The following is an 18678-nucleotide window of genomic DNA, read 5'->3' as shown; positions in this document are numbered from 1 at the left end:
ACTCACTGGATGTGGCACCTTGTGCATTGTGCAATCTGAAATGTCCGAGGACCCCTTTAACTTAGTGGACCTCTATCAAAGCGCTTGTGTCGGTGGTTTTGCAAGTTATAGGAAACACACAGATGAAACGGAATTTGTCCTTATTGTGCCCCTAATACTTTAGAGCTGTCCCTGGTTTATTTCTTAGTTACTTAAAACAGAATTTTCAAGGGCAATGTTTTCATTCACTTATTTATTTGCCTCTGCAGCCGTTTGCTATGTAACCTTCAGGTGTCTTTTAGGTACTAAGTGTCATTTTGATGTTGCAGAAGACAAGCGTTTTAAAACCACGTCCCTACCCTCCAAGAGCTTGTTTTTATCATTGTCATTTCTATTATTTACTGTACTTTACACAGTGCTTACTAGGTGCCAGGGCCCACTGAGAGCTCATCATTATCATTACTGTTTTTCATTGGGTGTGTAGTATGAGATCTGACATTTAAGTTCGAGAACTTGCCACCGTGCACTTACATTGGCAGCACTGTACAAACAGCTCAGTAAGGTTTCATAACCTTGGTATACCGGTGTCTCATAGTTGCGTTCGTGTAGATGTGTGGCAGTGTCTCGCTGAGTGGCACTCATTATTGTTGTTGCATGTTTTTGTGTGCATTGCGAGGCTGTCTGAGCTTGAATTAGAGCTATGACCAAACATTAAATTTCGTGCTACACTTGGCAAGAGTGGAAGTGAAATCAGGGATAGTATGTTAGTCCAGGTTCATGGGGATAATGTCATGAAGAAAACGGCCGTGTACAAATGGATTAAACATTTTTGTGAGGGGAAAGATTGTGTCACTGATGAAGAGACGTCATGGTGGCCAGTAACGACCAGAACTGAGGAAAGCATTGCAAAAATTCATCGAATTGTGAGTCAACATCATTGGCTGCCTGTGAGAAGCAGAGCAAACCCAGTAAATGTTAGAAGAAAACAACCTCAACATTTGGCCCTCTATTCATGGCTGTTGCATGATGGCAACGCATCAGCTCACATGGCACCATCTGTGAGAGAGGTTTTAGCCAGTAAACAAATAACTGTATTGACACAACCACCCTACTCACCTGATCTGGCCCCCAATGACTTCCTTCTTTACCCGAAGATAAAGGAAATACTAAGAGGAACACATTTTGATGACATTCAGGACATCAAGGGTAATACGACAACAGCTCTGATGGCCATTCTAGGTAAAGAGTTCCAAAATTGCTTCACAGAGTAGATTAGGTGCTAGCGTTGGTGCAGAGCTTCCCAAGGGTTGTACTTCAAAGGTGACCATAGTGATCTTCATCAGTGAGGTATGCAGCACTTTTTCTAGGATGAGTTCGTGAACCTAATTGTTCAGACCTCGTGGGCCAGACACTTGATGTCCATGATGACGATTTCGGTTATAAAAATCTGGGTAGGATTTAAGGGAAGTAGGCAGCGTGAGTGAGAGTTGTCCAGATAAAGAGGCAGAAGGACCATGTTGGGCAGGGGAACCAATAACCAAGAGTACAGGTTTGGCAGAAGGAACTGCAGACATAGGCTACGATACATAGTGAACTCTGCAGGATTTACGAGCAGTTCAGTTTTGATGCTATAAAAAGCGTGCTGTGGGAATGGTTGAGAAGGTGGTGAATACCTAGGTAAGGCAAGCTTAGGAAAGTCTTTAGTTCTAGAGAAAGGAGTAGCTCTTATCCTGCAGGCCTTGGGAAATATATCAGTTAGAATGTTTTAGCTGCAGGTAATAGGTGACCTAATTAGCAGTGGTTGCAACAGGAGGAACCAGGATGGTTTTGGTGGGTCTGTGATGCCATCAGGATCCCTGATGTTGTCCCTGTTTCAGTTGTGAGGTCGTCAGTGTTTTGTTTAAGTCTCATTTGCCTGCTGGTTAATTAGCAACGGCTCCAAGCATCATATTCTCACATTACCATATCCAAAGTCTGAAGGACTGCGTTTCTGTAGATGTTTCTATTCTCTTTTTATGTTTTATTAATATATAGTTGGCATACAACATTATACCAGTTCAGGTGTACAACATAGTGATTTGACATTGATATACCTTGCGAGGTGATCACCACAATATGTCTGTAAGCATCTATCACCCTTCAAAGTGACTGCAATATTATTGATATTTTCCCTGTGCTGTTAACTACATCCCTGTGGCTTAGATGTTTCATCACTGGCAGTTTGTACTTCTCTTTCACTTTCTTTTTCATTCATCGCTTCAACTCCCTCTCACCTGGGAACAATCAAGTTGCTTCATAGTAGCTATGGGTCTGTTTCTGGTTTGTTTGTTCTGCTTTTTTAGGTTCCACATATAAATGAGATGATGAGGTATTTGTCTTTCTCTGTCTTCTTTCACTTCACATAATACCTCTAAGAACTTCCATGTTGTTACAAAGGGCAAGATTTCATCTTTTGTGGATGAGTTATTATTATATCAGTTATATTATGGATGAGTTAATTATTCTAATATCAGTTATAATATTACTGTCCACACCCCCCCCACAGACACACATATCAAATCCTTTTCATCCATTCATCTCTCGAAGGTCACCTATGTTGCTTCCGTATCCTGGCTATTATATAGACTGCTGCAGCGAACATAGAGGTGCAGATATCTTTTCAAATTAGTGCTTTGGTTTTCTTTGGACAAATACCCAGAAGTAGAATTACAGGGTCTCATGGCAGTTCTAGTTTTAATTTTTTGAGGAATCTCCATACTGTTTCCCACAGTGAATATAACAATTTACAAATCCCAAAACAGTGTCGGCTCTGTTTTCCCTTTCCTCCACTTCCTTGCCGACATTTGTCATATGGGGCCATGTTGATGATAGCCACCTGACAGTTATGAGGTGGTGCTGCACTGTGGTTTTGATTTGCGTTTCCCTGATAATCAGTGATGTTCAGCTATGTGATTCTTTTAAATAGGAAGAAAACTGAGAGGCTGCCCGTGGATCCCTTAACATTTACAGGCTGGGGTACGGCACAGGCTGGTTCCCACACCAGTTAGTGGTAAAGCAGTCACTGATTAGCTCAGTATAATCATTTTTCTTTGTGGAGCTGGAGAGAGGCCATGTTCTTTGTGTATTGGCACAGGAAATATCCACACAGAGTTGTGGTTCTCCAGGGAGAATGAAGACGAAGAAATGGCAAGTGGGCATGGACTCAGCAGTGGTTACTGCAGGGATCATGGGAGAGTTTTGAGCAGACGAGGAACAACATGAGATGGCATTCGGACACTCTGGTTGTGGTATAAAGCGGGGACCAGCAAGCTTATTCTGTAAAGGGCCTGATTTGAGGCCATGTGGTCTCCGTCATTCCTACTCAAATCTGCCATTATGGTGTGAAAGCAGTCGTGGGCCACGTGAATTGGCAAGACTGTGCTACAGTAAAGCTTTATTTACAGAAGCTGATGGCAGGTTGGAGTTTGCTGGCCCCTCGCATAGAGGACAGATTGAAGAAAAGCGCCTAAAAATAACTGGCAGACAAAGGAAGCTTTTACTTCCTTGGACTAGTATCAGTCCACTGTGATGTTTTCACCCATCCATTATGAATGAAAAAAAAAGTCAGGAAGGTTAATTTATTCAATTTAATGTGTTGGTCTTTGCTGGCTTATGTCTTTCTCATTTGTTTTGCTGAAAAGAAATCCTGTTCATTTAGGAAGTAACAATAACAGGCGGTGGTGTTTCATTTTTTTCCCCCAGCGAAAGCCATCTGCTCAGAGCCCCTGTTTGACTAGGGCAGTGGCTGTGGCAAAAGAAAGTAGAGCCTGGAGAGTGTTATGGTTAATACGGATTAGTGATGATTGCATGTAAAAAGTTAGTGGGGAGTGAGAAACTCAGATGATTCCTAGGTTTCCAGATTGTGCACTAGCATTTCAATGGGACATGAGAAGAGTGACTAGGACATTATCAGATGGAGAGAGAAGAGCAGCAGGTCAACAAGGAAGACACTTTTTTTCTCTGAACGTTGAGTTTTCTGGTATATCCATGGGTAACTCATCCTCCATGTTGGATATCACTTTTTGTTTCATTTTTCACTTATTCAGTTAACCACTGCCTTTTCATACGAGAGCTGTGTTTTTAGTTTTATAAGAAATAAAGAAGCTTAGAAACCAAAGGAACTCTATAATCAGTGCACATTATTATACTGCAAGTGATAGTTATATGTTTTTCTGTAATTATCCCAGTGACTTGACCGATTCATAACTATTATAAAAACAGTTTTCTGCCTAGTTGCAGAAAATTGACAATGAGATCTCTCCATTTTCTCTCTAGGAACTGATTCAAGATGTTGCCATTAGGATGTTCTATTTTCTATTCTGATTAAAATAGGACGGTTGCTTGTTTTACAGTATTTTCTGACATCATTTCTTTTATCCCCTTTACGCCTTTATTCAAATATGTCCAGCTCTACAGGAATCTGCAAAAGAAGAATCAAGGAAAACAAATTTATCGACAGGTAATCTGCAAAATCTCCTTCTGACCTTAATCATGCAGAAAACATCCACCCAAAGAATGAAAAATTCATATAATGCAATTTATTAGAGGTTCTTAACACCACAGTTAGGTTTGGTTATTCACTAGAGCACTTTACAGGCCTCATCCTGTAGTAGTGCTCACACCTGTGATTTATTACAGTGAAAGCAAAATCAGCAGAGAGAAGAGGTGTATGTGACAGAGTCTGGAGGGAACCAGGTGCAAGTTTCCAAGACTCATGTCCTGTGCAGTTAGCAGGATGTGCTTAATTCCTCCACTGTGAAATTCTGGCACCACCCGTGAAATGCTGTCTAGTGGTACCACAATCTCATGAGACTCAGTGCCTAATGCTTTCATGGCACGCCACTCACATAGGCAGCGTCCCCCTAGCAAGTACCAACATTCCTGATTCCCAGAAGGAAAGCGAGTGTTCAGCACGAACCACCTTGTTTGTACAAGCAGTTCAGGCACCGTGAGCCACACTTAGTTAGGGAATGGCGGGAACCCTCCCCATAGGCAGGTTTCCAGACACCAGCCAAGGGCCAGCCGTCCAAGTAGGACTTTCAAAGGATAGCAGTCAGGCCTGCTGTGTGAAATCTTTTCTGCACAACAGTTATAGGCCTGACTTAATTTTGGGTGTTGCTTAAAATATTAAAAGCAAGTAATATGGTGACGCGCCTTGGTAATGGTTTCAGTTGTATCATCCATTAAAAATTGCAATGCTGGTTACTTTTTTGCCTTTTGGTGAGTATTTCACAGGTGTTTGTACATACATTACTATGGCAATAACCATGGCAATTATAATCTTTTTGTGTGATTAATGTTTCAGTATAGATTTTCAATAAAATCAGCATAATGCTTTCTGATTTAAAATTAGAATAAAAGTTGTCCTTTAAGTGTAGGGATGATTCCATTTTGATTCACTTGGCACTACATCTCTACACCATGATACAGCGAGATGTTCATTCACATTTATCAGTTACTTTCTTGTGTAAGTATTCCAAACATGATTTGCTTTGTTTATGGAGTTTCATATGCTTCATTCAGTTGGGTGAATAATCATATTCTGATACTGGATCTTTATGTTCATTTTCAAGGTGACTGTGTTTTGAAAATAGCATTAATGTGTTCATATCTGCTAATAGCAGGTTCAGTAGAAAACTTTTTCTTTTTCTTTAATTAGTAAGCCTTCGTTATTAGAGCAGGTTTAGGTTCAGGGCAAAATTGAGTGGAGAGTACAGAAAGTCCCCTCAAAGCCCGTGTCCCTGTACACACAGAGCCTCCCTCACTGTTGACACCCTGCACCCGAGTGGTACTTTTACGATGATCGATGAACTGCACTGACTCAACATTACCACTCACAGCCCACACTTTACATTAGAGTTCACTCTTGCTGTTGTACAATCTGTGGGGTTTGACAAACGTATAAGGACGTCTCCATCCTTCCAGTATCACACAGAATAGATTCACTCCTAGATACCCTCTGTGGCGTTTCCTCAGCCCTCTCCTCTCCCCAACCTCTGGAAACCACTTGTTTTTTTACTGCCTCTCTAGTTTTGCTTTTTTCTGAATATCGTATAGTTGGAATCATACAGTGGCCAACTTTTCGAATGTTTAAAAAATTAAAACTCCAGGGTCATTGAATGTAGTTATTCAAGATAACTTCTCTGTCTTTCGGGGGGTTTTTGTTTGGTTGCTCTTATTCACTGGCTGAGAATCTGGTGACATATGACTTACAATCTAAAAAAACACGCTATCTATACACATTTGCCACTATGGGGAGGGCTGAGAAAAATGGCATCACACGCTGCTTGCTGCACAGCAATAACTCTTTGGACCTTCCTGCTCTATAAGGTAGGACAAGATAGACTCTCTAGCAATGGAGGGAACAATCTCAGAGGTTACACTTGATAAAACTGGAATCACAACGTCTTTCATACTTACCCTGCAATTGGAGAGATGGCGAGAAAGCGTCTGTTTCCTGTGCTTGCCGCTGCAAAGTAGACTGCCTCTTGACTAAGCTGCTAATGACGGGGTGTTTCATCCTAAACTGAACACCCTTGACTGAAGAGCGGCACAAGCGGTACTGTGTACGAGCAAAACAAGTCTTCTAACTGCTCTTCATGACAGAAGTCCAGAAAAATCATGCTATTTAAATTTGCCCTTGTTAGTTTATGACAATAATTTTACTACTGATACCGTTTTCGTTCACTCTGATGGGTTTGGTTAGGATTACAATCATTGCAAGTAGCACTTGACTTGTAGCTATCCCATTTTTGCACATCCCGTTCTTTTTTCTTTCATTTGATATAAATATATACTTTCATGCACACATATATGTACCTGTATATGTGTGTTTATGTGTACGTATATATAAATACACACACACACACACACACACACATATAGGAGAAGAAGTAGAAGTTCTTCATGTATTAATTTCCTACCAATCGTATCATTAATATTCACTTTACTATAGTCTTCAGGGGTTGTCCCAAAGAAATATTTTCCATAACTTCAGTCCGATAGTTTTAAAGTTCTGTGTTTTTCTATTGTGAATTTACAATGTATTTGAATTTTTTCTTTAATAGTGGATGAGTGTTCTGAAGGAGACCCTTCAAGCAGGTAGGTTTTTATGGATTTTTCAAACTCACATGTTAACTGAGAGTGCAGAGAGAAGCGAGTAACCTTTACTGAGTGTTCTGCTCTGGGCGAGACCCTATACTATGTGCCTAACGTTGATTGTCTCAGGTCCTCGACACAGTAGCTGTGCACAGTAGCTGTGCACAGTAGCTGTGCTGTTCGGCCTAGTTTTTATTCATTAGACGAGTGTGGTTCCGGGACGTGTATTAATTGACTCCTGGTTCCATAGTTACCAAGTGGCTGACCTGTGATGTGACCTTCAGTCTGCTTGGCTTCCAAGTCCGTTCTCTTGTCCCTCAGCCTGTACTGAGAAGTGCCTGGGCTGGCGTGGATTCAAGGTTCAGGTGCAAGTCAGGTGGACTCAGAGAGTCCCGTTTAGTGATGTGTTAACGCTGATTTAGAAGTTTCCTACCAAGCCCAGTTAGCCCAAGCTCTTGTCTTAATGTACTTGACAATTTCAGCAGTCACGAGAGCCTTCTTTTTACCATCAGTGTTTAGGCCAGGTCTCAGTTAGCTGTGGCCACAGAACCACAGGCTGTACATAAGCAAGACCTAATCAGGCAAGTGTTTTCAGGTATAATGCGATGTACCTTCTTGGGACGAATCTTTGTTCTGTAAGTGAAGAACATCTACGTATAGACCATGTTGTGTTAATTCAGCACAAATTGAGAGGGTATTTCTAATTGATTTCTCTACTTACAGAATCCCCAGCCTTTGTTTCCCTTCTGGCTGATACCTTTCCCTTGTTCTAGGAAGTTTTTTTTTCTTTTTTTCCTAAAGTCTTTCTTCCTTCTTCCATGAGTCTTCTTCATTTTATACTTTTTCTCTGCTGTTCTCAGGGGTTTTTGTTGTTGTTGATCTGTTGTTTTATTCCACTTCTGCTAGCTAAGTATTCTCCATTTTTCTAGACGGAATCAAAAGTACATAGAATTCCAGGGTTTTAACGAATGTTAGCAATTAATTATTCAAAACACCCAGCAGTTCTTCATTCTGCCATGAATGTTTTGGTCAAGTGGTTATTCACATGGAAAGTTTGAAACTCCAAGCGATTCTGTGACTTATTTGAGTACAGTGAGTGATGAAATGAGATTCAGTGTAGGTTTCTAAGCCCAGTACACGTCCTTTAGGTGAGTGTTTTAATAATGGAAAGGTCTAGTGAATGCAGTGGTAGAGGATAAGACTGGAATTAGCAAGGGAATCCAAGTTTTAAAAGGAACAATACTGGTTGGGATAGGAATAAGGCTTTTAGAATAGAGATCAGATAAGGGAAAAGAGATGAGAATAGTAGGCTATGACAATTTAAAGAGATATTACAAGAAGGAAGGACAAAGGATGTTGGTAGTTTTCTGAAAAAGCAGATTAATAGAAGGTTTTCAAGGGCATTCTGTACAGGTTGCTGCTTTTCTGTTTCTTGAATTGGAGGAACCAGCCTAATTTAAGAATTTATGAAAACATATTAAAGTATCTGAGCCCCTGGAAACATTCTCTTTATAGCAAATAAGAATGTGGTATCATCCACCTGAACCCCAACTTAGGGAGGTGGGCTTATGTCCCCTCGAGTCCTGAGGCACTGGAGATCGCCGAACTACATAGATCTATGGCCCAAGGCAGGTGTCTCGTCACCTCCACCTCTTTTCCCAACGCGCTGATGTCCTTCCCATATATATGGAGTGTTGGGCAGAGGGAGGACTGATTGTGAAAACAGTAATGGACTTGGGTAGGTGGTAACATGCCTGTGTTGGGCGTGGATGACTGAGGCTCCATTTAGCTTATTTTCCAGGAACAGGGAAATAGAGAACTCCTACTGTGGGTCATTTGAGCCCATTCTTGTTTCAGGAGTCTATGCCTTCGTAGGCTAAAATTTTCAAGGTTGGAGATTGCCAGGACGCTGTGAGGACAAGTGATCTGGGAGTGGGAAGGCTAAAAACATACATATTTGTTCTTGAACTTTTGTACGTGTAACTTGCAAACATTATAAACACTTCAGGGAACTCACCGTAGTGTTTTTGAGTGATAAGAAGGAATGGGGTAAGTTTAGTAACTGCTTTCTATGTTAAAGAACCAAGATTGCTATTTTAGACTGACACAGATTAGTCCTTGAACCAGGGACAGACAATGGAGAAGGGACAGTGTATCTTTCTACCTTGATTTAGGTCATCGGTTTTGTCCCAGTTCAGGTTCCAGTAATATCAGCTATTAATTGGGTTTTCAATTCAGCCTCAGGACTTGTGGTGAAAGCAAAGTAATCTCAGGCATTGACAATAAATTGGCTGTCATTCTTTGTTATGGAAACTTAGAGTGTATCTTCATTAAATATTGCATGAGTTGGGAGTGGTAGAGGCAGAAATAGATAACTAATAGCTTGTCTAAAACAGAGTCCATATTTTAATTAAATCAAGCAAGAAACTTCATTTAATATGCAAATAGCTGACCTTTTACTTTTTTTGTTGGTTTTGTAAAGAAATGAACTCACTTATTTTTTTGTGTATCTTCACCCTAAAGTCTTACCCGCAAACCTGGCACTAATGATTCAACGTCTATATCAACTGATGGACTCTTCAGTGTTGATACCGAGGTAAAATGCTCCTTTGTGGAATTAACTTTTTTGCTCTGAATTTAGTTTTGTGTAGCACTTACTTGTAAAATTTAGTAGTGGTCCACCTATCATTGTTTTATGTTTGTAATGGAAACTTGGTCAGCGTGAACCATTTTATAACATGTGAGCATTTGAGGCTTTTTTTTTTTTAACTTTAGGAAGTATTGAACATGGGAGCTGTAAAAAAGAAGGGGCTGGGAAATATATAGTGATAGGACAATTATATTGGGAGGTATCCCACAGTGATGGAGATATGCAATTTGGTTACGGATTAGGATTCTTAATATATCTTTTACATTATTCCAACATGACTTTCATAATACTCATGCCTAAATGAAATCTTTGATGGATTCAATTACATATTGTCATAGTCATGTAATCTTCCTGGTACCTTTCAGTTTTAAAACTATATAGCATATAACATACACTTCTTTTTTTGTTACACTTTGTATTTTGGTATCATATAGTTGTTGGGAGCCAGTGTTTTCTCTATTTTGTTTTCTTGTGCTTTTTAGTTATATTCAGTTGAAATTGAATAATATTTTGTATAAGTTTCAGGTATACTGGGTTCATAATTTAGGCTAAAATAATAGTAGAAATTGTGACAATTTAGAATTCAAGTCCTCTTTCTTAAACCCCATATTGTAAAGGGATTCCACTATGTTCTAAATCATTGCATTATGACTATATTTAAATGTCTTCCTCTAATTGAGGAGTACATGTTTTGCATAAAATAATAACCAATTTTAGAAGCAGACATTCTTAAGAACCATATAGTAATATACCAAATTTCAGAAATTTTTTTGTTTTTTAAATGTAAAGTTTTTCATTTATGTTAGAGTTGACATTGAATATTATGTCAGCTTCAGGTGTACAGCATAGTGGTTAGGCATTCATATAATGTATAAACTGGTACCCCGATTAGTCTGGTATCCCTGACAGCATACTTAGTTATTACAATCTTATTTACTATATTCCTTGTACTGTAACTGACATGTTCATAACTATTTTATATCTGTCAATTTATACTCCTTAATCCTTTTACCTTTTCAAGCATTCCCCCAACAATCCTCGAACTGGGCAACGATCAGTTAGTTCTCTGCACTTATGAGTTTGTTTCTCTTTTCTATGTCAACTTTTTTTTTTAGATATCACAAATAAGTGAAATAATGTGATATTTGTCTTTCTCTGTCTGACTTATTTCACTTTGAATGATACCGTTTAGGTCCACGCACGTTGTCACAGCTTGTAAGATTTTATTCTTTGTTACAGCCAAGTAGTATGTTGTTGTATCTATGTACCACTTCTTCTTTATCCAAGACGATGGATACTTCGGTTGCTTCTTTATCTGGACTATTGAAAATAATGTGCCAAGGACCATACAGATGCACAGATGTTTTCAAATCAGTGTTTTGGATTTCTGTGGAGAAAAACCCAGAAGTGGGGCTGCTGTGCCACGTGGTAATTCTATTTTCAAATTTTTGAGGAACTTCCATATTGTTTTCCATTGTGGCTGGCCGGGTTTGCAGTCTCACCAACAGTGCGCGGGGCTTCCCTTCACATCCTCAGCAACAGTTGTTGTTTGTTGATTTATTGATGATGGCGATTCTGACAGTTGTGAGGTGATAACTCATTGTGTTTTTAATTTGCATTGCTCTAATGATTAGTGGCACTGAGCATGTTTTCGTATGTCTCTTGGCTGTCTGTGTGACCTCTTTGGAGAAAAGTCTATTCAGGTACTTTTCTGATTTTTTAATTGCATTGTTTGTCTATTAAAGGTGTTGCGTTTTATGAGTTCCTTACATGTTTTGGATGTCGACCCTTTATCAAATATATCGTTGTCAAATCTCTTCTCCATTCATCTGGTCGTGTTTTCATTTTGTGATGGTTTCCCTTGCTGTGCAAAAAAATTTAAGTTTGATGTCATATTTATGGGTCTTGTAGTTCTATCCATTCAGCCACCTTATGTCTTGACTGGAACATTTAACCTATTTACATTTAAATAATTATTTATAGGCATGTGATTATTGCCATTTTATTATTCATATTTCTTCTCCTCCTCTTCGTCCTCATCCTCCTCCTTCTCCTCCTCTTTCTGTTCTTCTTCTTCTTCTTCTTCTTCTTCTTCTTCTTCTTCTTCTTCTTCTTCTTCTTCTTCTTCTTCTTCTTCTTCTTCTCCTTCTTCCCCTTCCCCTTCCCTTTTTCGTCTCCTTCTCCTTCTCCTTCTACTTCTTCATCCCGCCTCCTCCTCCTCCTCCTCCTCCTCCTCCTCCTCCTCCTCCTTTTCCTCCTCCTCCTTCTTCGTGTCACATTTCTTGTAATACTGGTTTGTTAGTGTTGAACTCCATCATCTTTTTCTCTGGAAAGTCTTTACCTCTCCATTGATTCTAAATGAGAGCCTAGCTGGATACAGTACTCTTAGTCGAAGATCATTGCTTTTCATCACTTTCAATATTTGCCAATCCCTTCTGGCCTGCAAATTTTCTGTTGAGAGATCAGCTGACAGTCTTATGGGAGCTCCATTGTACATGACTAACTACTTTTCTCTTGAAGGTTTTAATATCTTCTCTGTGTCCTTACCCTTTGGCATTTTAATTATAATATGTTTTCGTGTGGGCCTGTTTGGGTTCATTTTGTTTGGAACTCTTTGTGTTTCCTGCGCTTGTGTGTCTATTTCCTTCTCCAGGTCAGGAAAGTTTTCCATCATTGTGTAATCCAAAAGGTTTTCAATTCCTCTCTCTCTCTCTCTCTCTCTCTCTCTCTCTCTCTCTCTCTCTTCTCCTTTTGATAGTCTTACGAATGTTGTTATACTTGATATTGTCCCAGAGGTCCCTTAAAGTATTCTCTGTCTTTATTTATCTTTTACTTATATTCATTTTTTTTCTGTTCTGATTGGGTGTTTTCTGCTACCTTGTCTACCGAATCACTATTTGAACCTCTGCTTCACCAAATGTGGTGCTGATTCCATCTATAAATTATTCATTTCAGATACTGTATTCTTCATTGCAGACATTTTTTAATGATTTCTATGTCCTTTTTATGTTTCCTGTCTCTTCGTTGAAATTGTACTGAGTTTATCTATTCTTCTAATTTCATCGAGCATCCTTATAACTAGTATTTTGAACTCTGTTTCTGGTAGATTGCTTGTCTCCATTTGGTTTACTTCTTTTTCTAGTTTTATCCCATTCTTTCATTAGAGAAATGTTTCTTTCTTTCTTCTTTTTTCACTGCCTCTCTGTGTTTGTTTCTATGTATTATGTAGATCTGCTAATTCGCCTCATCTTGGCAGCATTGGCTCATATAACAGGTGTTGTGTGGGGACCAGTGGTACAGTCTGGTCACCTTAGCCAGGTGCTCCAGAAGCTTGTGTGGGTGGTGTGTGCCCCCCTGTTGTACTTGAGCCTTGATTGCTCTTGGCACATCAGTGTGTGGAATCGACCCTCAGGACGACTGGCTGTGACTACAGTACATGAGCTGATGTATGTGGGCTGACCTCGCAGAGTGAGATCGGCTATAGCAGGGCTCTGGTGTCTGCTCAGTCCATTGCTTGGGCGTGTCATTTATGGAGCCAATTGGGTGTTGTTCTGGTGTTGCTGAAGCTGATCACCAGGTGTGTTGGATTTGGGGCCTCTTGGGAGGGGCTGTGGGGCAGGCCCAGGTCAGCTGCTGCTAGTGCCCAACTCAGAGCCACCTAATAGAAGCCACAAAGTGACCTACTCTTGGTAGCTGCCTTTGTGGGTTTGGAGGCACCGAGAAGCGCCAACGCTGTGACGCAAGACAGGATGATGGATAGGATACCAGAAAGAAACGGAGGTCCTCAATATCATAAAGTGCAGCCTGAGTGACTGTCTTAAAACAGAATTGTGACGATGCAACACCTCTGCTTACTGAGTGACTCCCCACTACGTGAGGGTGAAATTCATAGGCTAGCATGACACGTGCCTTCTTTGATTTGGTTCTGAAACTGCAGTGGTAGCTCCATCCCGTTCTCAGTGTTCCAGGCTTACCCCATTCCTTTGCGGCCTCACTTGCAATATGTTCTTTCATCCTCAGGCTTTTGCTCGTGCTGCCCTTCTGGATTCCCCGTCACGCCTTCCCTCAGCACCTTGCATAACTGTCAAGATGCAGCCCTATCTTTGCCGCATCTGCTGAGCTTCCCTGGTGCAACTGACTGTTGTCTCTTGTGCCCTTACGATACCTGACTCATGTGGGCTGTTGAAGTGGAGAGCGGTACATTTCTGCTCTTATTTTTTCATGTGTTATGTCATCTCTACTCGTACTAGCGTGTAGGACAGAAAGTCTCATTTATATTTCCAGCTTCCCCTGGGGCTGTGCCTATGATTTGATGGCTACAGTAGAGTTTTTTGTCTTGTCGACGGATGGACTGAGTGAGTGAGTGAACGAGTAAACGAATATGGTGTTTTCTGAAGTTGGGTTGTTTTTTCTTTTTCCTTCTTTTTTTTTAATAGAAAGAAGCAACCAAACCGGCAACTGGAAAAGGAGAAAATGGTGTGGATCTTATTGAAAGTGCTCCACAAGAGCAAACAAGCAATGGTAATTTGACTTGTGCTGATGGAGCACAGCAGAATAATATGAGTGGTAATTTAGTGACTGTCTATGAATTCTTTCTAGCGTAAGTGCTGCTATAAACAAATCTAACATGTGTAGGTCCAAATGTGATATTTATTTCTTTTAAGCATTTTTTTTCTATCTTTTTTTCAAAAGTGTCCCCACTACTAACAACTGCTTCTTCTTGCAAATGCTTCAACCCCCTGAAATTCTTTTCTGCTATTACTTTTATGGAAATATTCATGACTGAATGTGTATTCAAAATGCATAGTAATATATGTTCACATTAATGTACCTGTGACTACATTTTATAGTTAGAAAGTCATCATTAGGATTAGGACAAGAGGAAGATGAAGAATCACCTTGGCATTCTGAGGTACTGTCTTTCACTATTCTTATTATTATCGTTATTATTTGAAATATCACCATTCTGTGATGTGAAAACGAAAAAGGTATGCTTTGACTTTACTTTCTCACCCCTACATTTCCCCATACACACCAATTTGTATGGTTTCGCCTGTAATTATTAAACTGGCTATGTGTAATATAATGAGACAGCGTAGTACAATTCTGCTAACTTGCAAGTTTCTCTTCAGGCAGTCAGTGTAGTATAGTATAAAACACAAAGGTTTCCAAGTCATAAGGAATCAGTTTGGGTTCTGAAGTTAAGTTTCCCTAAAAGCTAAAGAATTATTCCAGCTCGAACTATGCCCAAATGCATGATCTTGTGGGTTTTGTGGATGTGTAAATGTCCTAATGAATTTCAGAAAGAAAGAATTTGGATCGCAGGGTTTGTTTATAACTTGGAACTTGAAAAGATAATGCCTGGGACATCAAAGTATTATTAATTAGTATTGTCAAAGAGATCTGCAAGGAACTTTTGCTGGGAAGGAAGAGCATGGTGAATACTAATAATACGTTGGATTATACTAACAACAATTCGGCTGAGCGCTGCTTTAATACTAACAACTGTCTTGTTCACTTAAAGTATCATGCATTGAGTAACTTGATGGCAACCGTCCTTGTAGTAATAGAAGTACAATGTAATGATGAGCTAATGTGAGGTGACAGCTGTGGAAAGATATAAGAAAAGTGTGATCTTCTGATATAGGCAACTGCTGCCTACTGGTACAGACACTGTGTTTGACGATCAGAACAGACTAGAATTCTGGATGGGTCACTTACTAGCTATGGGATCTTGGGGAAACTTCTTTTGAACCTGTCGGATGTCAGTGACCTCATTCGTCATAATGGTACTAATGACTACCTTTCAGGTATGTGGAATGCACAAATGTGGTAACGAATGTGAAAACACTTTTAAAACTGTAAAGGGAGCTATAGAATGTAAAACACAACGATCACAGTGGGATGTACTGACTTACTAGATATCGGGGACACTTTTTGTAAACATGTAGGACAATCAAATGGCGGTAGTGTCAAGAGCAGAGTGGAAAAGTTAGAAGGGGCATGTGGATTTCTAATCTGGGGGATGTTAAGTTTCAGGAGACTGTGATTGGCGGTGCCCTGTAGATGTGTAGTGTTTCGGTTCTTGAGGCTTTGTTGGTGCGAGCTCAACGTTTTCACCTTGAGTTAATTTCTAGTTGGACACCAGCTGTGTGCTGGGCAGTTAGACACTGAATGGAGAAGTTCAGGGGTTCAGCTGTAGTTGTAGGTGCAGAAAAACAAGTGAACAACAGTCCATCATAAGGCACTATAAGTGCTTCATTTAAAGAGGATGGAGAATGCTGGGTTAGAGAATATTGTCGTGGGGGGGCATGGTTGTAGTTGGAATGGGAGTGGGAGTGGATTTTCGGGGGTCAGGAAAGATCTTTCTGAGTGTGACAAAAACTGCCAAGTGAAGCATGAGAAGGAGCCAGTCGTGTGAAGATCTAGAAGCAAAACCTGCTGGACAGAGATAACAATGGATCACATCTGTTCATATTTTATTCTAATGTCTTGGAATGGCCAGGAAGCAGGAAGTGGGGTAACCATCATCAAACCATTTTTGTATTTGTTGTTTTGTGTGGGAAAGAAATAAAATGTGCATAGTAAGTGTCTGGTACATTTTAGATGGTTATAATAAATAAATGTTCTTATTTTTCCCCGATTAGAAATTATTATACTTTTTTGAAAAGTTGCATAACTATATATAACATTTTCCCTATTATTTATTGAAACATAATCTAATCAAAAGTTTTTCTTATCACTTTGCCACTTTGTTCAATCATTTTTTCTATCAAAATTTTTGTCAAACAAGAGTTCGGTTTTTCCAAGCTCTTCTTGATTTAGATGAAGTAGGTTCTAAAATGTTCTGTTTAGACTCAACTGGACATACACCAAGGTTTCTTACCATTTCAAGCAAGTATCTTGTTTTAACACTAAAAATCAAATCTGTCATTAGAAATATTTAGCAGTTATATCAAGTACACTTATCAAAGTATTAGGTCACTACAAACGTAATTGCAGTTTAAAAGCTTACAAAAATTGCAAAACTGCAATTACATTTGCACGAACCTAATGTTTGCTTAAATACATATTTTTCAAAAAGTCCTTTTCTTGGTGGTGATAACACTAATATTTTTATCCTGAATTATTAACTAGAAATTGTATGAAGTGTCCATTAGTTACTAATCGTCCTGTTTCCTAACCCTTTCAGACGAGAATTGAAGTGGAAAATCCTGGTCCTCACGAAGGTGTAGGAATGGACGATGTGCAACCCTTCAGACCAGGTGCACTTTGCAATACCAGTTTAATTTTGGGAAGGAGTACGCAAGGACATTTGGCATGCTCGCAGTCTTCTATTCAGAATTCCTTTCTTTTGTTACAATTTAATGGAAGGATTTCACATAAGCAACATGATGTCACTGTTGGTATTGATGTTTGAAAAAAAAGACATCGACAGGAATAAGAAAACAAGATTTTAAAAATGTGACTTTAATTCAGATGTTTCTCCTCTTGGTTTGATATCCTAAATGTCCCAGTTTGGAACCCCTGTACTTAATAGGGGTTCTCAGAGGTTAATTATCACACTGGAAGATATTTCCAGGGTTTGAAAATGGTTCTTTGAATTTTGACCTTTACCCAGAGTAAGCCTCAGTTGCTACCATGTCAATTGTGTTTTAAATTTATTCCTCTTAGTGTTGTAACACTGATGGTCTTAAGACAACCAGATGTTCTGCTGAGCAGACACCAGGTGTGTGTGTACGCGCGCTTATGGTGTCTTTGATTATTAAAAATGGGAGAAGTAATTAATCGTAATGAATATTTGGTAGACACAATCTTTGAAAACAGGAATTCTGAAGCTTTTGTGCCTTGGGATGCTTTTATGCTATTAAAAATTATTGAGAATTCCAAAGAATATTTTTAAGTCGGTAGTCTCCGTAGATAGTTACAGTATTAGAAATAAAAACTGAACAATGTAAAATACGAGCTCACACAGGCATGCATTCCATGAACCATTAGAGCTAAGACCCAGTCACCATCAGACCTATGATGTTACCATCAGAGCTGTGATATCACGGCCGTGGAGAACTCTACTGCACACTTAGAAGAGAATGAGAGTGACAATGGCAAATGACATTTAGTCTTTCTGTGAAAATAGTTGTGACCTTTTCGGGCCCCACGACTTACAGATCTTGGGACTTCAGGGATTCTTACATGACATTGGAAACCACCGTTTGAAATGATGTACGGGCTTCCTGGACGTGAAATGATAAAACAGGCTTTAAAGCTTCACTTCTACAATTGTGTTTTTCTTTCACTTGTCTTAAAAAGTTTTAAGCTGAGAATATTGTTTAAAAAACAAAAGGAAAATAGTTTTGTCATATATTCGTTTTCTGTCTCATGGTGCCCTGTACTCCTTGGAGCTCATGTGGACCTAGTTTGATCCTATTTTTCCTTGGAAACAATAAGGTCACCCAAGACTGTAATTTGTCACATGAATATCTGTTTATCTAAGGCTTAAAAAAATGAATTCTGAAGATATTGGAGCATTTAGAAAATACCATTTTCTTATAATAAGTAGTTTCTTATTTGAAGTCGTACCATTCATTAAAAGTTTTTGTAAACCCACGTTTGTCATGCATATTTAAACTAAAGATAAGTGGTTACACGTAACTTTGGATCATAACAAAAAAAATCATACCCTGCACCATCTATTAAGTAGGTAATTTTTAATTGGAAACACATTATATAATAGAAATTGCTGCCTGATAATAGTTAATTAAACTTACCTGTGTCAATGGCAAGTATAGGACACCTAAAATAAAATGTACTCTGAAGGAATAGTGTATTGGGGGAAAGGAGGACGTGTGACTGTTTCTCTGAAAAAAGAAGTTTTACAACATAGTCAACTTTGTGTTATTTTTACATCCTAA

General features: G+C 39.2%; 1 protein-coding gene across 1 annotated transcript in view; it reads left to right on the top strand.

Annotated features, from left to right (window-relative positions):
- Window positions 1-18678, top strand: part of LOC109440080 (ankyrin repeat domain-containing protein 26-like) — a 97475-nt gene that overhangs the window by 14217 nt on the left and 64580 nt on the right. Inside the window, exons 7-11 of the mRNA XM_088788973.1 lie at window positions 4427-4477; window positions 7086-7119; window positions 9640-9712; window positions 14203-14367; window positions 16959-17031. Coding sequence (XP_088645099.1) covers window positions 4427-4477; window positions 7086-7119; window positions 9640-9712; window positions 14203-14367; window positions 16959-17031 — 396 coding nt within the window. The remainder of the gene's footprint in view (window positions 1-4426; window positions 4478-7085; window positions 7120-9639; window positions 9713-14202; window positions 14368-16958; window positions 17032-18678) is intronic.

The sequence above is a fragment of the Rhinolophus sinicus genome, chromosome 12 (genome assembly GCF_057876585.1).
Source record: "Rhinolophus sinicus isolate RSI-liver-muscle chromosome 12, RSI-T2T, whole genome shotgun sequence".
Taxonomy (NCBI): Eukaryota; Metazoa; Chordata; class Mammalia; order Chiroptera; family Rhinolophidae; genus Rhinolophus; species Rhinolophus sinicus.
Note: the sequence above shows the minus strand (reverse complement) of the source record. Positions and strands in the feature narration are given on the sequence as shown.